Source organism: Lasiosphaeria miniovina (assembly GCF_030549165.1).
Source record: "Lasiosphaeria miniovina strain SMH2392-1A chromosome Unknown B0T26scaffold_4, whole genome shotgun sequence".
Taxonomy (NCBI): domain Eukaryota; kingdom Fungi; phylum Ascomycota; class Sordariomycetes; order Sordariales; family Lasiosphaeriaceae; genus Lasiosphaeria; species Lasiosphaeria miniovina.
The window spans coordinates 2,099,133-2,122,975 of NW_026848223.1; the positions used below are offsets into that span (position 1 = coordinate 2,099,133).

General features: G+C 54.9%; 5 protein-coding genes across 5 annotated transcripts; 1 reads left to right on the forward strand and 4 right to left on the reverse strand.

The window, feature by feature from the left end:
- Positions 1-2,395: 2,395 nt before the first annotated feature.
- Positions 2,396-3,180, forward strand: B0T26DRAFT_675656 (uncharacterized protein; the record flags this gene model as incomplete). The annotated part of the gene is made up of 2 exons (XM_060439863.1): positions 2,396-2,479; positions 2,548-3,180. The coding sequence occupies 2 exons, from the start codon at positions 2,396-2,398 to the stop codon at positions 3,178-3,180; spliced, it is 717 nt and encodes a 238-aa protein (XP_060296126.1).
- A 2,803-nt stretch (positions 3,181-5,983) lies between these two features.
- B0T26DRAFT_646757 (uncharacterized protein) lies at positions 5,984-7,096 on the reverse strand (the record flags this gene model as incomplete). Its single annotated transcript, XM_060437842.1, has 1 exon — positions 5,984-7,096. One exon carries the CDS (start codon positions 7,094-7,096, stop codon positions 5,984-5,986), a length of 1,113 nt encoding a protein of 370 aa, XP_060296127.1.
- Positions 7,097-17,776: 10,680 nt separating this feature from the next.
- Positions 17,777-19,675, reverse strand: B0T26DRAFT_613466 (uncharacterized protein; the record flags this gene model as incomplete). The annotated part of the gene is made up of 1 exon (XM_060435936.1): positions 17,777-19,675. A coding segment is annotated over one exon (1,899 nt), but the record flags the coding sequence as incomplete, so codon positions are not given.
- A 1,224-nt stretch (positions 19,676-20,899) lies between these two features.
- On the reverse strand, positions 20,900-21,412 carry B0T26DRAFT_596103 (uncharacterized protein; the record flags this gene model as incomplete). Its single annotated transcript, XM_060435606.1, has 1 exon — positions 20,900-21,412. A coding segment is annotated over one exon (513 nt), but the record flags the coding sequence as incomplete, so codon positions are not given.
- A 528-nt stretch (positions 21,413-21,940) lies between these two features.
- B0T26DRAFT_709616 (uncharacterized protein) lies at positions 21,941-23,189 on the reverse strand. Its single transcript, XM_060441935.1, has one exon. The coding sequence runs from the start codon at positions 23,107-23,109 to the stop codon at positions 22,177-22,179; it is 933 nt and encodes a 310-aa protein (XP_060296130.1). The 5' UTR covers positions 23,110-23,189; the 3' UTR covers positions 21,941-22,176.
- Positions 23,190-23,843: the final 654 nt, after the last annotated feature.

Sequence of the window (23,843 nt, forward strand, 5' to 3'; positions counted from 1 at the left end):
ATCGGGTTCGTGGTTCCGAGCCAGCCTCCAAGGCCCAAATTCTTAATCAAAAGCTTTCTCCGGCTATGGAAGAACGCTTAACCGAATGGATTCTATTCCAAGGGTCGCTCGGTCACCCTCCAACCCACGCCCAAATTCGGAAACTAGCTAGAAGAATGCTCGAAGATAACGAGACCCTCGGAAAACGCTGGACTAGCCGGTTTTTGGCTAGAAATCCATCTATTTCTACAATTAGGCCTCGGAGAATCCATGCAAACCGTGCTGATCGAGCCTGTGAGGCCGTTATCCGGCCTTGGTTTGACTATTTGAAGCCTCCAGGCGTGGAGGCTATTCCAGCCAAGCATAGGTATAATATGGATGAAACTGGCATTGCCTCTGGCATTGGAGATAACGGCCTGGTTGTTGGATCTAAGGAAAGAAAGAAATTCCAGAAAAAGAAGAAAGGAGACCGAATTTGGACCTCGATTATCGAATGTATTTCCGCTGACGGCCGGTATTTGAACCCAGTCGTCATTTTCAAAGGTGGAAGCCTTCAACAACAATGGTATCCACGCGATTTACAGCCATTTAAGGGCTGGAAGTGGAAACCCACTGAAAACGGCTGGTCTGACGATGATACTACCGTCGCATGGCTCCGCAATATCTTTCTTCCAGAGACTCGGCCAGCTACCCCCTCGGAGAAGCGCCTCCTTATTTTAGATAGCCACGGTAGTCATACCACCGAAGAATTCATGTGGCTAGCCTTTTCTAATAACGTACAATTGTTATTTCTACCAGCCCACACCTCCCACGTTCTCCAGCCCCTGGATTTATCGGTTTTCGGCCCTCTAAAAGCCCGGTACAGAGCCAAGCATAACGAGGTTGTTTCCGGCTTCGACGAAGGCACTGTTGCTGAAAAGAGGGCCTTCCTAAAATGCTACCGGCAAGCCAGGGTCTATGGAATGACTGAATCTAATATCAAAGCCGGCTGGAAAGCTACAGGCCTCTGGCCGGTCAGCCTCAGGAAGCCCCTAAGCAACGGCCTTGTTATTAAGAATTCTAACGGCGACGTTGGTCAACTGACCTCTACGGTTTCTATAGACCTTCAAGAGGTCCATAACCCCATTCTAAATAAGAATTCGGAGGGCCGGCCTATATGGTTTACCCCTAAAAAGCCGAAGGATTTCCGTATTCAGGGGCAGGTTTTTCTAGCCGGCCAGAAACGGACTGCCAACGACCGACTTTTCATACGCAAGGCCGCAAAAGCCTTCGATTACGTGGTTTTCCAACTAGCCAATACGGCGCATCAATTGGAGGCTGCAGAAAAAAGCCTAGAACGCACAAGAGGCCGAAAGAGAAGGAAGGTCCAAGTCGACCCTAATACGCAGTTCGCTGGAATTGAGGAGGTTCGTGCCTCACAGAGAGAGGCTGGCAGAGAGGACCTTAGTTATTCTGAAAGAGAAGAATCAGGAGAATTCGATACTGAAGACTTCATCATTGTAGCTAATTAATTGACAAAGTTGTTGGCAATTGAAGTTTGTGGTGTTGTGCGGGGTCCGATTCAGGGGCTGTTCCATAGGCAGGGGTGTTCCAAAAGTCCCCCACCTGACTTAATCCTATCAATGCCGGTGTCCTACACTCCAACTACTATAAATCTTAGTGTGCCTTGACAGCTCCGATTATTTCAACTAATCAATAACAGCTACCATGAGATTGTGCTCGTGTTGCGTTTGGTGTTGCTAACGGAAAGCATGAACGAGATTGATGGTGTAAGTCGACGGAGTCCTACCCCAGTCTTCCCAATTAGTGGAGCGCGGCACTTTGTCGATTAGCGGCTGCCTCGGTGCCCGCCCTGCAAGTTGCCGCTGATTCGCCGATTAGCGCCCTGAAAGGAGGGACCATTTCGTCATTAAAACCGGATAGGCAATCGGATTTCGTCATGATTTGATGTTGACTGGGTAGTTTAAAGAGCAAATGCGCCGTTCGTAGTAAACCATCTGGTCTTTTCTGTCATTAAACTTGCACACCCGAGATGAACGCGTCCCTGACTCCTCGTCCTATTCGACCGCGGAATTTCCTCTCGACCGCCAAAACTTTAAGCAACCTCCAACGCAGCACTTACAAACCTGCCCTCTTTAATTCGTCTCGGGGCATTACTTTTAGAGCGAGACCGGCATCTCTCCCTCTTGTATGTACACTCAGGAACTGCCGACCGTGACCTTTCGGCTTTCCGACTTCAAATTGAGACTCGTAGTCTTGGAATAGGATCCTCGAGCGCTTCGCCGCTTCAATTTCGACAGAAGCCTTGTAGGCAGAGCCCGCTAAAAATCAATCAGGCCAAGGGCATATACAATCAATCAGGCCAAGAGCATATACAATCAATCAGGCCAGGAGCATATACAGTCAATCAAGCAACATGTCCACGCAGAGCGTCGCCGTCGCGAGCCACAATGAGCTCAACCGCAACTCGCTTTTCAATATGAAGGGCCGCGTTGCTCTAGTCACAGGAGCTGGCTCGCTGGCCGGAGCGCAGAGAAGCTCGGCACAGTGGTTAAGACGTACAACAAGGATATCGAGGGCGAGATCATCGCCCTGACCGCCGACGTCGCTAGCAAGCAGTCCATCGCCAAGCTGGTGAGGGAAATCGAGTCGCGCGAGAAGTGCCTGTGCATCCTGGTCAACAACGCCGGCATCACAAGCGAGTCGGTCACTACCGAGACCGAGACGGCCTCGGACATGAAGCGGAACCTGTTCGACAACGACAAGGCCACTTTTGACGACTGGACCGACACGTACCGCACCAACGTGGCCAGCATCTACTTCGTCACGGCCGCGTTCCTGCCGCTCCTCCAAAAGAGCTTGGAGCTGCACCCGGGGTGGCCCGGCACCGTCATCAACATCTCCAGCGTCAGCGGCCTGGTCAAGAGCGCGCAGCACCACTTCGCCTACAACGCCAGCAAGGCCGCCGCCGTCCATCTGACGCGCATGCTGTCGGCCGAGATCGCCGAGAGCGGCCACAAGATCCGCGTCAACAGCATCGCCCCGGGCATCTTCCCCAGCGAGATGACGGCCCAGGAGAGCAACGAGTTCCAGAAGAGCCACATCCCGCGAGAGAATTACGCGAAGAAGGTTCCCGCTGCCAGGCCCGGCAGAGACGTCGACATGGCGCAGGCCGTTCTGATGCTCGCGGCGAAGCAGTAACTGAACGGCCAGACCATTGCTGTCGACGGTGGCTATACGATCGCGGCGGGGCTCTAAACGGATAATCCCTGTCCTGAGCACGACGAAGAGACCGAGGTCTTGGGTACCACGATGATATGAGCCACACGAATTTAGCTTGATTTAGCTTATGTAGACAACAGCCGCCATGTATGATAGGAGTTATATGAGGCAGAGGAGAGCAAGTTCGTTTGATGCAGGGCTAGATTCTCCTGGAGCCGCTTTGGTAGCGCAGTGCGTTTAATTACTTCTGACAACGTCTATATGTGATTGGCACTCAAACCAATCCAAACCTGCATCCCATAAGTGGAGATACCGGGCAATTAATGACGAAGAAAGCTTGTCGCCTCCCTGCAGTAATTAACCGAGCCGTCTCTTCGATCCCGACCTCGAGTCTTCGGCTAGGTGCCAACTTGCCGAGGACATAAACTAAACCTTCTAACTGGGTAAACATCCGCGCCGATGCTGTTTCTGATTATAGGAGCCGCGTTCTCATGAAGCAGACCAAATTGAAAATAGAGCGAACGGAGTACAAACAAGAGACAACACACGAGGTTCACCTATAATTAAGTATGGAAGCAAGTGAACCGAGGCAGCAAGGCGATTAGAACTGAACTAGACAATACCTAGGTAAAGGTAGGTACCTAGTTAAACACGGCTCATCTACTGAGTATGCATGAATCTAGACACGGGGTTGGCCACGATAGCGAGCAAACAAACAGTTAAAACAAACAACACCACCTAATCACTTACCAGATACCAAGAAGTCACCCTATTCTATAGTCTAGCCAAAGAAGTGAGCTGATTAGCTGCCTACATACCCTGATCTTTCTGCTTGCTTGTTGAAAACAACATGTAATCTAGTTAGTGATTCAGTCTAGATTCCCTCGCACCGAGAACGGCGCAGTAATCCTTTCCCAATAATTATGAACACGCTCGCGGCATCAAACTCGATGCATCAACACCCCACGTCAGAACTAGAAACAGCACTGGGTAGATCAGGTTAATTGGACAGAAGCTAGTGCAGACAGACGGACAGACAGATAGACGGGACGAATAATTACCTATGCAAATCTCAGAATAACTATAACCTATAATCTGAAACTCCATCGGGCATTCATTTGGTATAACCAGCGTCACTTAATTACAGCAAAGAAAGCCCAGGCAGATAATTATAGGCCCACTTAGTACTTGCTTAACCAGCAAGCAAGCCTACGAGCGATTGTACTACAGAGCTCCGTAATTCGGATACTCCGTACCTAATTATGTACCTGGAGTGTGTATTTATTCACCAGGGGTGTATTTAACAAAAATGCCCCTGGTAGGGAGGCGGGTGGGAATAACTAACTAATTTAATAGCACGCTATCCAGCCGGGGATTAGATACCTAGAACTGAAAACGAGAGTACCTGGGTTAAAAAAACAGAAGCGCCAAAAACACCCCCGGGAGGAAAGATGGAATAAGGAAGAAGAAAAAGAATTGTCCCACAATGACATCACCGTGCGGCAGGCGGGCCGTCCTGCGGGCGGCATGGCATATGCGGGTCGGGCGATCTGCGTGGTGGGAGGGGCATGTGGGCGTAGTGGATCGGGAATTAAACCTACCTAGGGTACTTAAGGTAAACAAGGTTGACCCTCAAGCGCACCCTCCCTGCTCGAATGCTAGACCAAGACCAGAACAGGGGCAGAAATGCGACGGCGCGCTGCTGATCCAGCCATCTCGCACCATCCTTGATCCGTAGGGCTGGCCGCCGTTGAAGTTTGGCTCTTCATTTACGTACGCAATTACAAGATCGAAATCACCCACATCAAAACAAAGCACTTTGCTTGGGAACTTGTTTGGGTGTGTCAACCCGGGCTCGGGAGAGCAGGTCTCCCGATTTCCGCGTGCTGTCTGCTTATCTACCCCGCTGTCTGCTCACCCAGCACAGATATCAAGACAAAAGGCTGCACGCCAAGCTTTCCATCTCCAGCCCAACAGAGTCCTTCACTCCAATGTGCAGGGTCTCTTCATGAGAACTCGCCTGCAGTCTCAACTGCTTCCCGTCATGTGACAGGGAATAAAAACAATGCCCAACGAGCTGTTGGCGTCGTATAGCACAAAGTCCAAAATATGAACGCTGGGGGTATAACCTGATTCCAATCTCCTATCCCAAGTGACAGGTCCTGTGAAAATGAAATCCAACTGGGGACGCCGCTCGTAAATGCATGAAGAAAACAAAGGGGTGGTGAGATCGCGCGAAGCAATGCAGACCAGAATGCCCTTCATGTGATGTGTGCCCAACCCTTAATCCTGAAGATGGTGCCGTACCCAGAATCCGCGAAGCCGACGGATCAAGACTGACAAACCAACCGACCGAACCGACCGTGCATATGCGATGTTGTAAAAATGTGGTGTGAGTGGAGTGACATGGGGGCGAGGAAAGGAAACCGCCTGTCGATGTTGATGGACGGTCGTGACGTCTCGTGTCGTACTCCGGGTATCAATGGAGGTGAGAGAAAAGGTACCTAAATGCTAATGTATCGGATAATCGAAGGCCGTGAAGTGATGCAGTTGAAGGAAAACCCAATACCGCCGCGTAATGTCATGAAACCGCCGGTCGTGGTGACAAAGGAAAAAGGCAATAAACGAACTACGGAAGCCCCAAGGCTAATCGCCATGAAGAGAAGTGATAAAAAACATGTGTCGAGGCCGCATTGCTTAAAAATGAAGCATTTGGGTTGTCGTGATATCCATACTATCATTACTGGATTCCATGTTGTTGAACCAGGGATCCCGTTCCTCCTCACTCGTGCAGGTACGGCTGCACATACTCAAGTTTGAGCCAGCCAACCCGCTCGTATGCCGACCACAACTTTGACGCTTTGTTGACGTCGATCTTGCATGCCTGCTGGGCATCTGTCTTCCGAAACTCCTTATTGATCTTCGCACAGTCCCGGCGGCGTAGGAAGATGCGTCTTTTGCTCGTGAGGTAGGTCGCACAGTCCAGGCGAAGCCCGGCGGCCAGCAGCAGCTCATCGGGATGCAGCAGATGGGCGTGAGGATCCTTGCTCAGGTCAAGGGCGTTGCCCTTCCAATCAACCTTGAGGCTATTAGCCTTGTTAGGAAGAGTGTGAAGTGGCGGACAAATGTCAGGAAGAGAGCTGAAGTCCTTGTCCTCCCGATTTGGCGCAACTGTCCGGACGCGTGGCTCAGGCGTAGAGCTAACCCTAATAGTCTGGCGAGCTGGCGCTGGAGTGGCTCGAATCGGCCTCGGGGTCTGCGTCTTGACCTTGGGAGTCTTGGGCTTCTGGACACGATTGGCGGTGGGCTTCGTCACCTGGGGTCGCTGGCTAGTAGGCTTGGAGGCGGGAAGGATCGTGTGCAGCTTAACAAGAGGCCGCGAGGCAGCAGCACTTTTGCGATCAGCTCGCAGTAGCTCGCGCTCTTTACGGAGCCAGCCCTGCGGATTCTCTTTGAACATCTTCAGGCAATTGGACTTGAAGTACAGAGCGAGTTCGTAGTCTTCACGATTGGGGGGCGACGACTCGCGGAAGAGCTCGACAGGCCGCCATGCGATGTGCTCGTCCACCAATTTCGCGGCTCGGGACGTCTCGAGCGACTCGGGAGCTGGGTTGAACAGAGGGCTCGTGGAAGGGCTCGTGGCTGCCTCAGAGACAGGATACAGAATAGGGTCCGTGACCGCGATGTTGTAAGGCACCGGGCTGATTGTGCTCGTCGGCTTGGCAAATGGCGAGATGGGCGGCGACAGAGGAGGGTTCGGGACCTGGCGCTTCTCGACAATCGATGGCACCCCCTTGTTCGCCATTGGGACCGGGCTGAAGTTATCGAATGGGGTGGGCTCTGGGGGAGACATCAAGTTGCTGATATCACAAGCCTTCTTCGAATCGGCCACCATGGAGGTAGCTGGGATGGGGCGCGCGTCTTGCATCTCCTTGATCAGGGTGGGAGGAAGAAGAGCGGGTTGCGAAGAGGACGAGGAGCTGGGCCAAACTTGGATTGCTGCTGTCTGGCCCCTCTCAAATGAGGTGGGCTGGTTCATCGCGGACGAGGAGGCCGGTTTGTCAGCCACGTTTTGCATGACTGTTTGATGGGGTGCGAGGTGGCGAAACAGAGAGAGCACCATTCAGCTAAACGATGACGGCGAGCTCCTAAGCTGTGCGACCGGCTTTGGAAATGGGCCGAATATTCAGTTTGAAATATTGACGGATCGAACGAGAAGACCAATTCCAGGGTTTGAAGAAGAAAGAAAGTGAGAGTTGCTGGAGGGCCGGAAATGTCTAAAGTAGTTTCGTCGGGAAGCGCTAGGCGACGGCCGTTTATTCTTTGTTGAAAGGTGGTGGTGCAGCAATTGTTTCGAAGTGTTGAATAACCGCATGCGTGGTATTATCAATTCAATCAATACCCAGTCAACAATGCGACTGACATTATTGTGCGCAATGTTGTTGCGCCTACTCTCTTGAACCCTTCGGGTGGGGTGGAAGGTGGGAGAACAATAGGGCGAAATAGGCAGACAATAGGAGGCGCCCTCACGCTGGCTGGTCAATGGAACCAGCGGGAAGGGCGTGCGTGGCAAAGACGGACTCCGCAATTGAAAGCGATAGAAAATAAACAGCAGTAATAACAATGTCAGCAAAAGGGCTGCACAATGTGAATTGACTGAAGCCGAAAGGCAGAAAAGAAGGAGGAAGCAAGAGAAGGATATGGGGAGGGCCAGGCGAGTGTAAATGGACAAGAGAGAGGGCGGCCAGGAGGCAACTTGGATGGACACAGGGTTGGATGACTGGACTGGACTGGGCGCGGTCGCCAGCCCAAGGCGCCAGCCAGCAAGGACAGGACAGACAAAGCGCATTGGAAGCCCGCCCGGAAGTCGGAGTGATTGCGACAGCAGGTAGGTCACACATTGAACGGCGCACAACGCACGCGTCGGCTCGAACCTGAGTGAACATGTCGCTCGCTCGCACTCCAGGACTGCCTGACGCGGTCAGCCAGCGGCCCCGTCCTGGGGATGCACGAATCTGGGGTCAATGGCGTTCAGGGAGGGGGGAGGGGGTGGCCAAGTGGGCCTCCTGGATTTGGTTTCCGTGTGGGCGCGCCCCCAGGCTTCCCTGCCACTGGAGGAGTCATTCAGCGCCGCTGATCGAGTCACACCCCCCACCCCCCTCGTCCTCAGCCACGGCCGACGCCAGCCAATCCAGTCACCCGCACCCTCCTGTTCACCCTGGTCCGGTCAGGCAAAAATAAGTCGGGCGAGCATGAAGTACTTCTGCCCAATCCGCGGTACTTCGGAGTATTTCTAAGTAGGTTTCGAACTAGACCGGGCCCCGTCCACTTGATTGGCGGTTTCGTGCAAAGGGGACCTACCTGACTGGTTTCTTAATTGGCCCCAGAGCACCCGCCGCTGCCACTCCCGTCAGTCAAGCCTTTGGCTTTTGGCTTTTGGCTTTTGGCTTTTGGCTTCGCGCCGTCGTGCTGCTGGTTCGTTCCTCATCCCCGGAAACTCAAAGGCCTCAGCATCCCGCAGGTGCCGCAGGTAATCGAGGTATATTGCTTTCAGATGCGGCACTGGTAGTTGCCGATCTGGTTGCGAAGGCGCCGTTTCCGATCCTGAAGCCGTTTCCCCAATGCTCGATGACGGGATGGCACGCCATTGGATATGTGAAGCGAACTTCCAGAATGTTTTTGATTCGAGTGCGCCTGGGGCGGAGAACCTAGGAAAATCGAGACCCTTTCAAGTCGCCTAGCTTGGGCTCTTGGGCAAGCTCGTGGAAGTTGGGCAAGCTCGACCAGTTACCAACAACCAAGTAAGGTCGTAGATATCGAATCAAACAAGTGCCGGTTCTGGTTCGCGACGACGTAGCTGGAAATAGCTGCTCCGCTCCCACTTACACCGTCCTAGCACAGCAAGAAAAAACCACGCAGAAGTTGAGTTGGGAGAGAGGACTGCCTTGCAACCAGGCGAGAACAGCCGATGAGGTGGGCCTATGGCTCAGGGAGTTCCAGCCCGTCTCACCGAATCTTGCTCTCGGTGTGCTATACGGCTGGAGGTTGTGGTAACAATGCCCGGAGCACACATAGTTCAGAGAGTGCTTGGCCGGGAAGATGCATTCGGGGTCTCAGAAGTGCGCAATTGTTGACCTGCCGCTTGGCAGACAAAGAACTTTGGGATGGACGTGTTGTGGTAGAAGACTATGCAAACCACCAACTGTCTCTGTACAGCTACGCTATGCCCCCCTGTGAGGTGGGATAGCAACAACAGGAACCAATCTGATATCACAGCCATGGTGGGTTCTTTGCCATTGATATGGCAAGCTGTGCGTGTTATCGAGAGGGAAACAGCCTGAACGGTGTGTCTGGAGCATCGTGGCACCTGCGCAATGTCTCCTCCTCTTGTTTCGTATATTATGCTATTCGTGGGCAAGTGCAGGTTCAATGTGCTGGAGTATCCAAGAGCAGGGCGGTTGAGGAAGCTAGCCCGCACACTTGACCGCCACGATGTGAGTATGGGCAGTCGAATAACGAGATTCGCACTGCGCTGGCTAGGAAGTTTGTGGTAGGCCCAAACATCACCCCACACTTGGCTACGGGAAGTCTTGGACCTCCCACCTGGCAAGGACAGCTGGTAAGCCGACTGAACTGATGCTCTCTACATGTTCGTGGCGATGGGAACAGGAGGGGGAGGCAGGAGGGCGGCACTTGTCTAGCAGGTGGAGTCTAGTGCCGAGTGGGTGTCCGTAGAAGACGGCCCTGACAGCTTTCGCCGGGTCAATTAATCCCCAATTGGGCAGCCATTTGGGCACCGAAGCCCGCGGTAGGCGAGGCTCGAGGTAGAACTAGAATCTAGAAAACACTGGAAGCTGGCAACGACACCTCATCGCGCGGGGCAGCTATCCAGGTTGACCGCTTAGCTGTCTATGTCGTTTAGGCGAAATGCCGGTCTGGTCTGTCTGGCCTGGCCTGGGCGGGCGGGCTGCCGAACAAACAGCGGCCATCGGTGCATTGAGTAGGCCTGGATAGCGTGAATCGTGGAGCAAGCAAAAGCGATGGAACACGAATTGGCCAATCAGGCTGCTGTCGCGGACAAAGGAAGCAGTCCGTTTCGTGCCGAAGGTGCCCCAATAGGGGGGCTGTTAGAGGATGCCCTGGGAGTCCGTGGGAGGCAAGAGGAATTGTAGCGCAGCGCAGCGACTCGACTGGACTGGGCTTGTGAGTCATCGCTGGTTTGTTGGGAGTTTGGAGAAATGGGAAGAGAAATTGGCCCGGCAAGCCAGGAACGCTTCAGTCAGGTCTGGCTGGCTGGCACCTGGCGACTGTCGTTGGTCTGGAGCGCATCAACCCGAAACACTTGAACAGCCCCTTTGGGCTTAGCGGATGAGTTTATCGATAAGAAGACCTAAAGTCACCGAAGTACCCTTGGCATTGCCAAAGTATCGCAGCCCATCCTCTTCAAGCAGAAGGGGAACGGGAAATGCTGAAGGAGGGAGGCGTGCATGTAGCGGCCGTCTTGCTCACAAATCCAGCCTGATGGATTCTACTAGATTTCGTCTGCCCTCGGCGCAGTAGTCACCGATAGATCGTCCCAACGCCGATGGAGTCAGCAGCATGGAATTCCGCATTCCCGTCCGATTCACCTTCCATTTGGCCCGACATGAAGTAGACGAAGGATTAAAGCTCGGTTTTAGTGCTGATTTGCCTTCTGCATACGACTGTGGAGGTGAGATTGAGTTGGCCCGACCTCCGCGTCGGACTTTGGCGGGCGGATTTTACACTCGGTGCGGTGCGCCTACCCGAGCGAGAGTTTCTATGTCATCGCGGCAAGATCTTGATGAGACGCGCATGCTTTGGAATTATCAGCAGGCTGGAGACCAATTCGCCTTCACATAGCGCCTTCCGACGCAGCCGGTCGGTATAGCACAGCGGTAGGATGCTGCTCAGCCCGCCTCCTGACCTTGACGGCTTCACGGGCTTTAGTTCGTACTCGTCACTGGCAGTCAATGGATGCCGACCAGAGCCAGACGGTAGGTGTGCTCTCTTCCCATTGCCCCCCACGCGCACGCTATTTAGAGTGTCAGATGGATGATGGATGGCAAGAAGAAGGGTGCACGAGTCTATCCTGCCTCGATGAATACGGCAGGCTTCAATCGTGGCACCCCGTCAATTTGTTTCTTGCCCGCTCTGCTCCGTACACTCTGGCTATTCCCTGTGTTAGTGTAGGACTCCAATTGATGGCGTGTTTGGTGGACCAGGCTGCCCGGCCGCGGTTACCTGGAGTCTGGCGGAGGGCGTTACGCGTTGCTTTTCGCCATCATATGGGCGGGCCCTGGGCTTCTCAGCCTTCCTTCAATTGGAGCTGCTGCCTTTGGTATGCCGGCCAGCTGGGATTGAGTCAATTGGGAGTGGCCACGAATTGGTGAATCACAGAGCTCCGCGTAATACGGTTTGCTGCCTGCTCGGACGCCCTCTCGAGCTCTCCTGTGCAGATTGCCCCAGTTCGCTGTTGGCCTCTCGACATGTTCAAGTTGCAAGCCCGTTCACTGCGGCTTCCAAAGACGCCATTTTTTAGAGCACGCCAGCGATAAACGGGGTCCGTCTCTCTCCACATTGCACCCCGGTTCGGAGCGGCATGGGACGGGAATGGCGTTCCCAAGCCAAAGCCAAACTGGCCGCCCAGTCGCGGCCTCTCAAACCGGCCACGATGTCGGAGATAAGGTTTGATAGCTTGTTAGATTCACGGACACAGCAAGATCGATCAAGCCCAGGACTTTCTTTGACTTTGGCTCTTCTGCCATTCTGAGTCCTGCCATCCAATCTTTGCCCGCAATTGCTTGAGCCCCGATACGCAATGCAAGAATAGTCGACATACCGGTTAGCATGGTAAGACAGGCGGCATCAGATGATGGGTTCTAAACACAATTCTATCTCGGCTTGTCACTAGGCGGTGGGGGAAGAGGTGGTTTGGGGCTGGCTGAAGGGCATCCATCTTCTCTACAATATCGATCACTGATGAAGAGGCCTATACACATGCCCCCAAGCACATGCCTGCCTGCCCTTCTTTTACGATGCAGATTGGTTGCATGCATGTTGCGGAAGTGCCGACAAAGCGTCGAGACGGAGGAAAGTGATGAGCCGGATGGCGACCCCGGAGTTTGAGGACAATCGCCGGTTGATGGCTGCTGCCACACTGTTTGTTCCCACCTTTTCTCGCTACCTAAAGTGTGTCTCTCGCGTGTGTCGTCCCATAACTCATCTTTAGTCAATAGGGGTGGGGTGTCGTCCACATGATAGCCCCCCAACATGGTCTGAACGCCTTTTGGATTGTGGGCCGACACCTTGAGACTTGCCTCCCATCGCACAGGCTTTACTACTCAGACCACAGCGTGGTGCTTACACTCTACTAGGACGGCTGATGATTTGCATGGCGACTTCGTGATCTCCGAATCGTGGGTTGAAATAGTTGGGTCGTTCAGTGTCCAATTGAGCTAGCCTTGTGACAGCCACATTGTTGGCAAGACACTCATCAAAGGGGTTGGATAGCACCGAAGGTGTGCGAAAGGCGACGCGACACTTTCACATGCTTAGGTAAACCGCCTTGGGGGTTGTGGGCACCTACCTCAATTACTTGTGGTACAGGAGCTCTACCTTCGGCATCCCCACCGACGAGAATATAAAAGGCGAAATTGTTGACGTTCAACAGGCAACTTTCTAAGTGGTCTAAATTAAATGGCCACCTGCGGATGCCTCGACGCCGCTATCTTATCATAGGCGCTGGAGGTGAGGGGCACGGCTTCGCAGCCCCTCATCTCAAGGGCCTCTCACGGACACAGGGCCTTCCGCATTGAGCAAGCCCAAAAGGCCACGCTCGTAGTGGAAATCCACATTCCAACCTAAGATTGCACGGGGCTCTTGTCCCTAGTCGGGTCCAGATGGCCTTCTACCCGGGGGGCGATGATAGACCAAGAAGTCCTTCGGTGGAGGGGCCGCAGGTGCCCACCAGGTTCTCTCCACTGTCCTGTATGAATACCTTACCCAGTTTCCGGACCAGGTTAGTGGCATTGACTCGGATCATTGGTCAATGGAAAAGGAAGTTTCGACTGTTGGCGGTCCGCCAACTCAACATCTCCACTTACAACTAAGAACTAGTCTGTCTATTGATCCGAGTCTGCTTCTCTGCTCGCCCGACTCGACTGACTTTCCATGGGATGCAGATGGAGCGCCGTCCATTGGCCAATGCAGACAGCCGCGGCAGCACTTGCCAGAGACGGAAGGGAGGTGAGGAGCGGAGCCCGCAGCCGGCTCCCCTCCGAGCTTCACCATTCGTCCCAATTCCGTGCTGAGGTGCCTCGAGGAGCGCCTGCGTTGGGGCGAAGGGGGCCAGACGCTGCCGGATCCGGGGCTCCACCAAATCACAGAAATCCCCCGCCGCGTTGGCGCCATTAGTGCCACTCAGAAAACGAGGGCTCCCTGCAATCTGCATCAGACGTGTCGTCAATTGTGCAGGTCCAGAGAGGGGAAAATGAGGCGCAGTTTGGTTTTGTCAATTGGCAAGGCAAGGCTTCAGTTGGCCGACATCATTTGCACGGCATTTGCTCGACCGAGTCGGCCAATTGAACACCCAAGACGCTCCAAGACGGTCGCCCTGCTCAGGCTCTCCCCACTCGCTTCACAATCGCGTGGTACCACGTTTCCAGCGCCCATTGTGAGCAGCCCCGGCTGTTGTGCACACCTGGGGCTTCCTCTTTAACGTTTACCCCGTACGTGGCCGTACCCGTACATACTATAGTACCTTCCAAGGTACCACCTATGTCGTCAGCATCAGCCACTCCCACCCGATCACAGGATGAAGTGGACTATCAAATCCCACGGCAGCATCAGAAACCTTTCCGTAACCCAGAAGGAGGCCGGGAAAGACGAAGGAAGGAGGAAAACGCATGAAGATGGAAATTCGTCACCAATCTCCTAGATCGTGTCTTGTTCATGCTCGGAACCCGGGCAGCCAACCAGGCTCCGTTTGGCTTCAGAACCCTGGCCGCTGGGCTGATCGCCGACAAGGGCTCTATTTCCACGCACCACAGCCCTGTGGGTTTAAGTTGCCTTGCTTGCATGTTAATGGCTCCGGGAAACCGTTAGGGCGTCGGCTTCTACCCCGCGCAAAGACGCTAACAACTCCAGATCGCCCACAGCTCTCGGGCGCAAATGCCACCCTGTGACCCTGCATCGGCCAGAAGAAAGGTGTGGTGTCGATGCTGTCCGCACGTCGGGACGCAAGCAGGTTTGTTGCTGGCCGCCCGTCCAAGCCGTCCAAACTATTGCCTCTACGACGAGCGATTCTCGCTCTTCACCGGTACCTGGCAGCCGACATTTCGCGGTGGCGAATTGCAATTGCCAACGGATAACCAAGCACAAAGGATATCTATTGGCAGTCAACACAGCAGACAAGCTCCGTGTGACCCTTTCCAGCCCTCCTTTACTTGGCTCACACTTTGTGTGCCGTCCGATATCTGAAGCCTGGTATATCAACACAGACGCGCAGCTATCCCATACCTCATGTGCGCAACTGGACGAAAATAAGGGTGGTGGCCCTGTGGCTACTTGCGCTCGTCGGTTTTAAAAGGGGTGGTGCTATAAATACGCGAAGAAAGGCACAGGCGGGGGCGTGTATGTATATCCACCCGGACGCTCTCCGCGCACTACCTAACCACCAGCATCTGGGCAAACCACCCTTGCCTGGTGCCCCTGCTTTTGCCCATGCCCCAGTTTCTCGACTGCCGATGTGATGTAGGATGTAGGAGCCATGTCTCAGACAGCCTTTCTCGCGAACACCACCAAGTCGTCACCTGACTTGACGGGCCTCCGCGTCATGGGGTTCAGCCTAGTGCCGTCATGTCTCACCTGCATTCCCCTCCATCCTTCTGCTCACGATCTGGACGGTATGCTTGAGATAAGGAGATAGCAGAGGACACTAACTATAAGCTCCCGCTGTTTTGGTAGGTTGGGTTGCGGGCCAGCAATGACGCAAAATGCGTGCGAGAACCATGGCCCGAAACGGGCTGGCCCTCACGTGGGATCAAATGTCTTAATTATTCCTGGCAGGGGCCCGCGAGGAGCAAAAAGCATGACCCAGCACAAACCCACGAACCCGCCCGGCAGCCAGACGCCAACGTTACCTCGGTACCACATTTTACTTCCATTTCATGGCAGTGGAAATAAAAGTAGGGCTGGCTGCCGGGCTGGGTTAGGCTGGTGTAATTCCGATTGCATGAAACGGCGCTCGACATTAGACGTAGTAGACGGCAGACGGCAGACGGCAGACGGCAGGCGGGAGAGGCAGGCAGGAAAAGGACGAAAACGGAAACAAGGTGAACAGGACACCGCTTGTGTCAGGCTTCGTCCTGTATGGCTGTGGGACGCATGGGCAGGAGGAGCATAACAACATGCAGGAGGCCTAGACTGCTAGCTGGGCAATAATTGAGCCCCCTCCTCCCAAGTCTCGTGCCTCTCTCGGTCTCCGCTGCGGCTTAACTCGCGATGCCAACCAAGCCCGTTCCCCAAATGAACAGCAATTGGGTAGGTAGGCAAGGTACACCATGGAGGTCACCGGTATTCCGTTGGTCCACGGCTATCTACCCCGAAGGGGGACACAGAAAGGGAGGGGGGGCGGATGAGCAGTTTTGCCAGTGTGCATTCCCAGTCGGGAAATGCGGTACGTACGACTTACACCCGCCGGGTGTGCCAGGCTCGCGCAAAACGTAGTTGTATGTGTGTACAGTACTCCAATCAGGAAACAGTGCAACCCCTATTTCCGACAATGGAATGGAACGGGCATTGCACTGCATTCGAACGGAACACAGAGATGGGATGGGAGCAAAAAAAAAAAGAAAGAAACCAATATGGAATGTTTTCCAAATCACCCATGAGGCTCAAAGTACCATGCGTTTAGTTCAGTCCACTCGTCGTCGACACAAGACAGGAGAGGTCCATGCACGCATGCGTATGTGCAGGCCAAAACCTCAACTACCTTGCTTACGGAATACTGTTTGACAGCGAGCCTAGAAGGGTAGTTTGTTGTTTCTTTCGTATCTGTACACCAGATACCAGACGAGGCAAAACACCGCCATAGGTATGTCCCACACTCAAATCGTCCGTCACATTCACGGAATTAATGTCTGTCTGCACAACCGTTAGGTAGGTAAGGTATGCACAAGTGACTGGTCAAAGTCGACCCCTCTTCATATGTCAGTATTCCCCTTTTCCGCTTTACGACTGGTTTGACGCGCGTCATTCAATTTCTCTATTTCTTGGTGTCGCTGTTGACGAACGACAAAACACGACAACTGACTAAACCTCCGAAGTCGGCGAGGTCGTGGCCATGACATGACGATGCGTGCGGCTTTGAGTTCCCATTCCACCCGCTTCGCTCGTTCCATACCTTTTCTTTTTTGCCTTTTTGCCTTTTCTTCGTTCTCGTCTTCGTTTTTGTTGGGACCTATGTACGTAGGAAGAGCAGGGGAGAGTTTAGCTTTCTGCTTTATTTGTATGTTTCACACGTCGTCCATCTATCCATCTACCTATCTAATGTACTCCGTGCCTAGGGCTTTGATCCAACCCTCTGAATCTAGGCCCCGGCAGCAGAGCAGGGCAGGCAGGTCAACAAAACACCCCCGGGTCTGTCTATCGTCTATCTCTCAGCATCTTTGGCAGGGCTCTTTGTCGCTCTTGTCATACGCGACGCGACGTTGGCTTAAACCAGACAGACACCAGCGAGGCTCTGCCTTTCCCCGCTCGCTTCTGAGTGCATTTGAGAGTGGGCGCAAATGCGCAGACGCATTGCGTGGCCTCGCTAGGCAGGGAGTCTAGTTGGTGCCAGGCTGGCGACAAAACCGTTGTGTCCACCCCCTCCCCCACCTCTGCCTTAAAGGCAGGCGTCCAGGACTGCCTCGAGTGAAATGTAGAGGCTCGCGGGCAGGCAGGCGCCGAAGCAGGCAGGCAAAGCTGCAGGACTTCCAAATAGACTCGGGTTCAGACCGCGGTGCTGGGGGAAAGTCCCTCGTCTTGTAGACCGTCTGCATTCTGAAGAAAGAAGTAAAGGTGTCCAATGTGGGTAGCCTGCCGCGAGGTAGAACAATCGTCCAATATGGTGCCAGAGAAATAAAGGGCGCGTCTAATCTCGACCACTCGCTGTGACTCAGGCCGGCAAGCCAAGGGTTCCCCGCAGAAGGCAACCCAGACAGACCACGGCTACTACTGTCCAGGAGTCTCGGGTCTAGGCAGCTATTTGTACCACAACTTGACGAGAGGGACGTGGGCTCCGAAGGGCGACGTGCCGCAAGTCTCTAGTCTCTAAACAATTGGGGGGAAACGGGCGAGTGGCTCGCTACCTAGATAGATAGCAGCTGTGGCTAGGATCTCTAAGGAACAAAAAAGCTAAGGGCTCGTCTTTGTAGTTGCAAGGGGGTTTCTAGCGCGAGGGCAGCCTGCCGCATCACTTTCGAGGCGCAAAAGGCTCGTGCGGCGGGTGTAAAGGTTGACCTCTCACCAGGGTTCGGTGCTCTGGTGGCGCTGGTACAGCACATCCCCTCGCTCAAGTAAAGTCGTACACCATCAGGCTCTCTCTACCCTCCTTTGCCGTCTCTTTCAGCACAATGACCATCTCATCGTCAAAGCCCACCCAGTTGCGCCGCTCGTCCCAGTCTCGCAGCGCGCTTGCACTGTTGTCGCCGCCGCTGAGGCCGTTACTGTGGCCGGCCGGCGATGATTGGCCTGGTCGAATCTCGACGCTCCGGCTGCCGATGCCGGTCGACTTCCCTTCGAGCTCCCAGACGCGCATCTCTTCGCCCCGCGAGCTGACGCTCACTGCCTTTCCGCGGGCAGTGATCTCGGCATCGCTAATACCCGACGTGTGTCCCCACAAGCGAATGCCGCGTGATATAGAGAGGGACGAGGTATTCGAGGTGCACATGTGCAGCACCAATGTGTTGTCTGGCAGGGTAGCGAGCAAGTACGGGTGGGTGTAGCAGAGGGTCGTAGGGCCGGGCTCGGGGTGGCCCGGGTCGTCTAAAACAGCAGGAGAGCCGGGCTCAAGGGGCCCAGCAACATTCTGGCGCCGAGGCGTCGCTGGGGGGGAAATTGGGGACTGCGAGGGGCCGCTCGCGTCTATCGGCGTGGTGTACGCTATACGAGTAGTAGTGATCTCTGGGGCCGCCTTGATTCCGTGGGTACTTGCTGGCCGGATATGCAAGTCTTGGATGCCAATGGACCAGCCTCGCCGCGTAGAGAAGGTGTAGGCTATGGATGCGATCGTAGTTGCCGCCATCTTGCGTATGGAGAGAGCGAGCGGCGGTCGCGACGAGTGCGACTTGAGCGAGGTTAGGAGATATGGCGCTGAAACCGAACTGGCGCTAACAGTAAGATGCGCTGAGCTTTGACTCTCGCTTTCCTGACCAGATACTTCTTTCGTACTGTCGTCCTCCTCTTTAGCATCTTGATTGTCCCCTGTCTCGCTAGGGACATCAAATGTATAGAGCGAGATCAACACTGACTCCGTAGCCGTAAGCAGGTACGGGTATGACAAGGCCATTGCCGTCAGTCCGCCGTTGCTGGATTTCTGGTGCCTGTAGCGTCGCACGAAGCGCTTCTCGCCAGTTCGGAGCCTCCAGATCCCGAAACCGCCATCCAGAAAGCCAACTGCCACGTCGAGAATGCCTCGATCAAATCTCGCCTCGTCCAGAGAGATGCAGCTCGGCTCGGCGGCGTCAGCGGCGGCGGCGTCGCCGTCGGCATGCCCCTCTTCGTCCAAACTAACCTGCGCGATCAGCTGTCTGCTCTTGAGATCCCAGGCGCGCAGGGCGCCCGTCCTGTCGGCTGTGATGGCAATACCCTCGACAACTTTGGCAAGCACCTTCTTTCCCCCTCCCTGCTTGGCATCTGGCTCGTCGCCCGTGTCCATCTTGCCGCCGCCGCCGCCGCCGCCTCCTATCCTGAGCTCCTCGACGGCGCATCTCCCCCTGGACCAGTTGTAGCGGATCTTGTACTGCCTCTTCCAGTTGACACCCTGTGGCTTTTGCTCCAGCGGTAGGGGCTCTTCTTCCTCCACCCCTTCCCGCCCGCCCTCCCCGCCCTTGTCATCGTCGCCTTCTTCTCGGCCGGCAGCGCCCAAAGCCTCCGTCAGCGTCGTTCTCGCGCGCTCCTCCTCCCGCTCGTCGCGCACCAGCCCGCCCCGCCGCCCGTCGGCCCAGAGGGTCCGGCGCCCGGAGTAGTGCAGCTTGTGGCCGGCGCCGGCGGTGCTGCCGTCGCGGAAGCCGGGGATGCGCATGGCGCGCGGCAGCACGAAGCGCGCGTAGTACAGCGCCTTCCAGAGCTGCGAGTCGGCGGCCAGGTGGTAGAAGCGGCGCGACACGGGCGCCACGGCAAGTAGATGCTGCAGAGGCAGGAACGAGAGGATGCGCAGCAGCAGCTCGTCCGACAGCGGCGATAGGATGTCCGGCCCGCTTCTGCCCGGCAGTACGCGCACGGCGGCGGGGAAAGTAACAGCAGGAGGAGGAGGGGAAGCCACTCGTTGTCGTTTCGACGGAGGCGGCGGTATTGGCGACGAGGAAAAGGAGCGGTCGGAGTCGGACTCGTTGTCGCCGTTATCGTCGTAGTCGATTTGCAATCGGCTTCGCTTTGCTGGCGCAAGGCCTGACCGCATCGGCCCTGGCTTCGCCATTGTTTCGGCTGTGTCCGTCGTACTATCCCTCTCTGCCCCCTTGATCTGTCGCGCTGGTCGATTGTCGTAGACTTTTGGCGTCCTGGTGTTGTAGTCGTGGAAATGATTCCGGGGTCTAGTCGCCGGCTTTGTGGGGCAAATTATGGGATGAATTAGCCATGCCAATGCATAACTCGCTGGGGGCCCAAGTTCCTAACGTCGTTGGGGTTAGGGTTCGCCGTGTGCGGTGCTTGCGCGACACGTCCTATACCACCACGCTCACAAATGATAATTAGAATAAAAGTGAAATTCTCGTCAAGTATTCAAGCACGATGGAAAATACCCTCTAGATCCGCAGTTAGATTATATCGGATTTGACTTTGTCCTTTTGTGTTCAACCCTTTCGACTCGGCCGTTTATGGCACCTCACAGCATTTGTTTATTTTTGGCCACCCCCTGACCTAGACCGCCCAGTTTCCGATACGACATTCTGGCTGCTATCTCTCTCAAGTGTCACGTACATAGTGCGAAAAAATATCTCCCTTGACCATGAAGTGACATTAAACTCTCGGAAACGTGCTCGGTACCATGTAGTCTAGACCTAGGCAAACGTTGCGGTGATCCTCCCCAAGTTCGTGGCCGTGGTAATCAGCGACGGGAGCACAGATATGAGACACTTTTGTGGACACTATGCCTTTCCCCATTCCATGTCATACTGGTAAAAGGTAAACGAATCTACTGGTATCCTATCACACCTTCCCGTTTCAAGAGCATGTAATAGGAAGGGCTCCCTACGCTTAGACACGTACAAATCCGTCACTATTCTCTCTACCGCCATACTTGCCCGGCGTGGGTTCTGGCGTCTGCAACCCAAAGAATGATGGTAAACCCAAACATCGGTGGAGGACAGGTGGACAACATGGTACTCCATCGAGCCGTCAAACAAGGTAATTTACATGGCATATCTCCGTATCACAGACTCCTTTCTTCATGTCAGCCACCTGTCACGTCGACCCCGAGAGTGCCGCCCACGATCCACTTGATGGGAACCCTGGCGACCGACTCCCACTTGGCCGCGTCCTTCTGCACGCGGAAGCGGTCCTTGATGAACTCGGCCATTCCGCGCATGCGCGGGGGAGCGTCGCCGCCCTTGTCATCCGGGGCCCAGACGATTGTAACAATACGCAGGTAGCCCGTCTCCTGCACGCCGACCTTGATCTGGTCCATGTTGGCGTCGCAAAAGGCCGTGATGTCGCCCGACGACACCGAGTTCCACGGCTTGGCCCACTGCTCCACCACCGTGTCGGCGTCGTCGGCGAGCCCGCCCCGCGAGCCAGCCGGCAGCGTCAGCCCGGCCTGCTTCAGCCTGTCGTACGCGCCCGCCGGCGTCGGCTGCTGCACCTTGAGGAAGATGACGGTGATCTTGATGGGCAGCACCCACCCCAGCGCCCAGGCCGACACGTTGGTCCACGTTGTGAGGCGGTAGATGGTGCTATTGTCGTGTGAGTATGTCTTGTACACGATGAAGCGGTCTGTTGACGACAGTGGGATCTCCATTGTGTGTCTTGTTGAGCGTCGTACGGGCTTGTGTTGCATATTACCCAAGCTAAAGATAAGGGATGTTGGTATCTGTGCTCGATGTGGCGATGAGACGTCGTTTGAGTTAATTAGCAGGACGGGATGGATGTGTTCTCCCATCGATATTAAATGTTTCCCTAGAATACCGCTCGATCACGAATGCGTTGTAGCGCCTATCAGGCAATCACTGGCGTGGCCATGGACGCGCCTCAGGGCTGATGCATCGGTTGAGTGTCACACCACTGCGCGCCGCACACAGCTGAATCGAAGTCAGCTAAACTTCAATAAAACCAAACTTGGGGCCGGATTGGACACCCAAATCCTAGAGGACATGCCGCTAGGCCGCATTTACACCCAGCCTCGATGTTCTGTGTAAGTAAATCTGCCCACAGTGCGGAGGAGGGCGTGGACTGCCTCAATCACACCATTTATCGCATCATGGTGATCGTGACGGAATGGCACCAGACGCTCTTGTACGGGATTCCTAATTAGTACACACGGCCATAGACAGTCACCAGAGCTGAACTTCTTGGGCCAGCAGCATTACTTAACCTAGCCATGGCTCTGGGAAGCAAGTGAAAATCCCAATCACCCTGATGTAATTAACAAAAATGACACGAAAACGTCAAACCACGAAAGAATCGCCGAAACACCCATCTTCACCTTCTTACTTCCCTCACCCACATGGCACCCATTAAGCGTGTCGCACCACGGGACATCTATCTGCACATCTGCCCAATCGATTCTGTGCAGTCGCTCGCCAACCGTCTCGACATCGACATCGACATCGAGCTGCCCTTCATCGCCACGTCCCACTGGGCGATTGTCGTCGGAAATAGAGTGTACGACGTGGCGAAGCAGAAGACGGCCACCGACGGCAGGCGATTCCACATTGGAAAGGGGGCCCTGTCCGAGTGGCAGGAGGCGCACCCGCACCTGATCAAGCCGCCGCTCAAGCTCGGCCAGACCGTCCTGGCCAACGAGCGCCTATCTGAGATTGGTAAGTCCCTACCTCCAACCACCAAGAAGAAGGAACGAAAATGTAAACGAAACCCTTTGCTTAACAGATACTCAATCACCGCCCAGCCGACATGATCTGGGCCGTGTTCAATAGCGGGCACTACAACGTGCTGCGCAACAACTGCCAGTGCTTCGCCGACGTGTTCACGACGGTGATCCTCGCCGGCAACAGCGCCAGCGACCCGGACGCCACCATCAGCGCGGCCGAGGCGCAGACGTGGAACGCGATCCCGCGCAAGCTGCTCGAGATGGACTTTGGGGGTAAGGGCGGGCTGATCGGCATCTCGCCGGCGGTCGCGCAGTTCAAGGGGTTCGTGCGCGTCGAGGCGCGCGGTCGCCGCCTTGACCAGATGGGCGACGACCTCCGGCCCGTCCTGCAGCGCGCCTACGACAAGTTCGACGCCGACGACTCGCGCAAGACGGCCCACGCCGTGTCTATGGCTGCTGGCCAGCTGGCTGCGGCTGCCGCCCGCAATGGCAGCTGTGCTGTGATGTAGTTGGTTGGGAAATGGGGAGGGCCGGTTGTGTTTTCTTTTTTGGTGTCTGTTTATGTTCATGTCAATGGTGTATAGGGTCAGTTGTAGGGAAGGGCGTTTTTGCTGAGGAGCGGAGTTGTATACCTGCCTTGGCATTGAAAGAATCGGTGTCTTTCTCGAGGCAGACTAGTTTTTGTAAAGGCTTTCTAGCATTGTACAAGTACATTCTTCTCGGTGGCATCCCATTTGGCGATTGAAGGTCGGCCACGCACCGTGATCAGCCGTTTCGGCTGAAAAGTGTGGTGTTTGTTGGGCTCGACAGGTCTTGTGGGAGTGAGTCCTTACACGCTTGCAGCCACCCGAGGGCTGCGGCAGACCATTCAAACGCCCGTAGCAGAAGTGCCGAGGCCGGCAAGATAGCCAAACTATCGAACTCACAGATAACGCCAAAATACACAGCCCAATCCGTGAACGGAACGCTTAGAAGTTGGGCCGTATCCAAAATGGTTTCTGGTGGGGCTCTCGATGAGTGGCGGTGTGATTCGACACCAGGGTGAACCTTCTTGAAATGGATGTTGAGCCCACCTAACTTGAACACTCGGACGTGTCGTCCCTTCCTCTTTGTGGTTTGGTCCGTAAGGTGCTGCGCACTTCTTCTGCGGTAGAGAAACCTGGAACGCCTAGCTTGGCAGCCTCTACATGTACATACCTAATTTAGCGAGGAGCCCTTACTCCATTCCGACAGGCATGGGACCGGCTTTCCTTTTACCGTACTTGCCTTGCCCAACCGCCTCTTCAACATTAGATGGCAGGCAAGTTCCGAACCCTCGTTTGGCTTGTTTAAGAGCCTGCTCGCACACTCATTTTTCGGGGTCAGTCCCTGCTTGCTG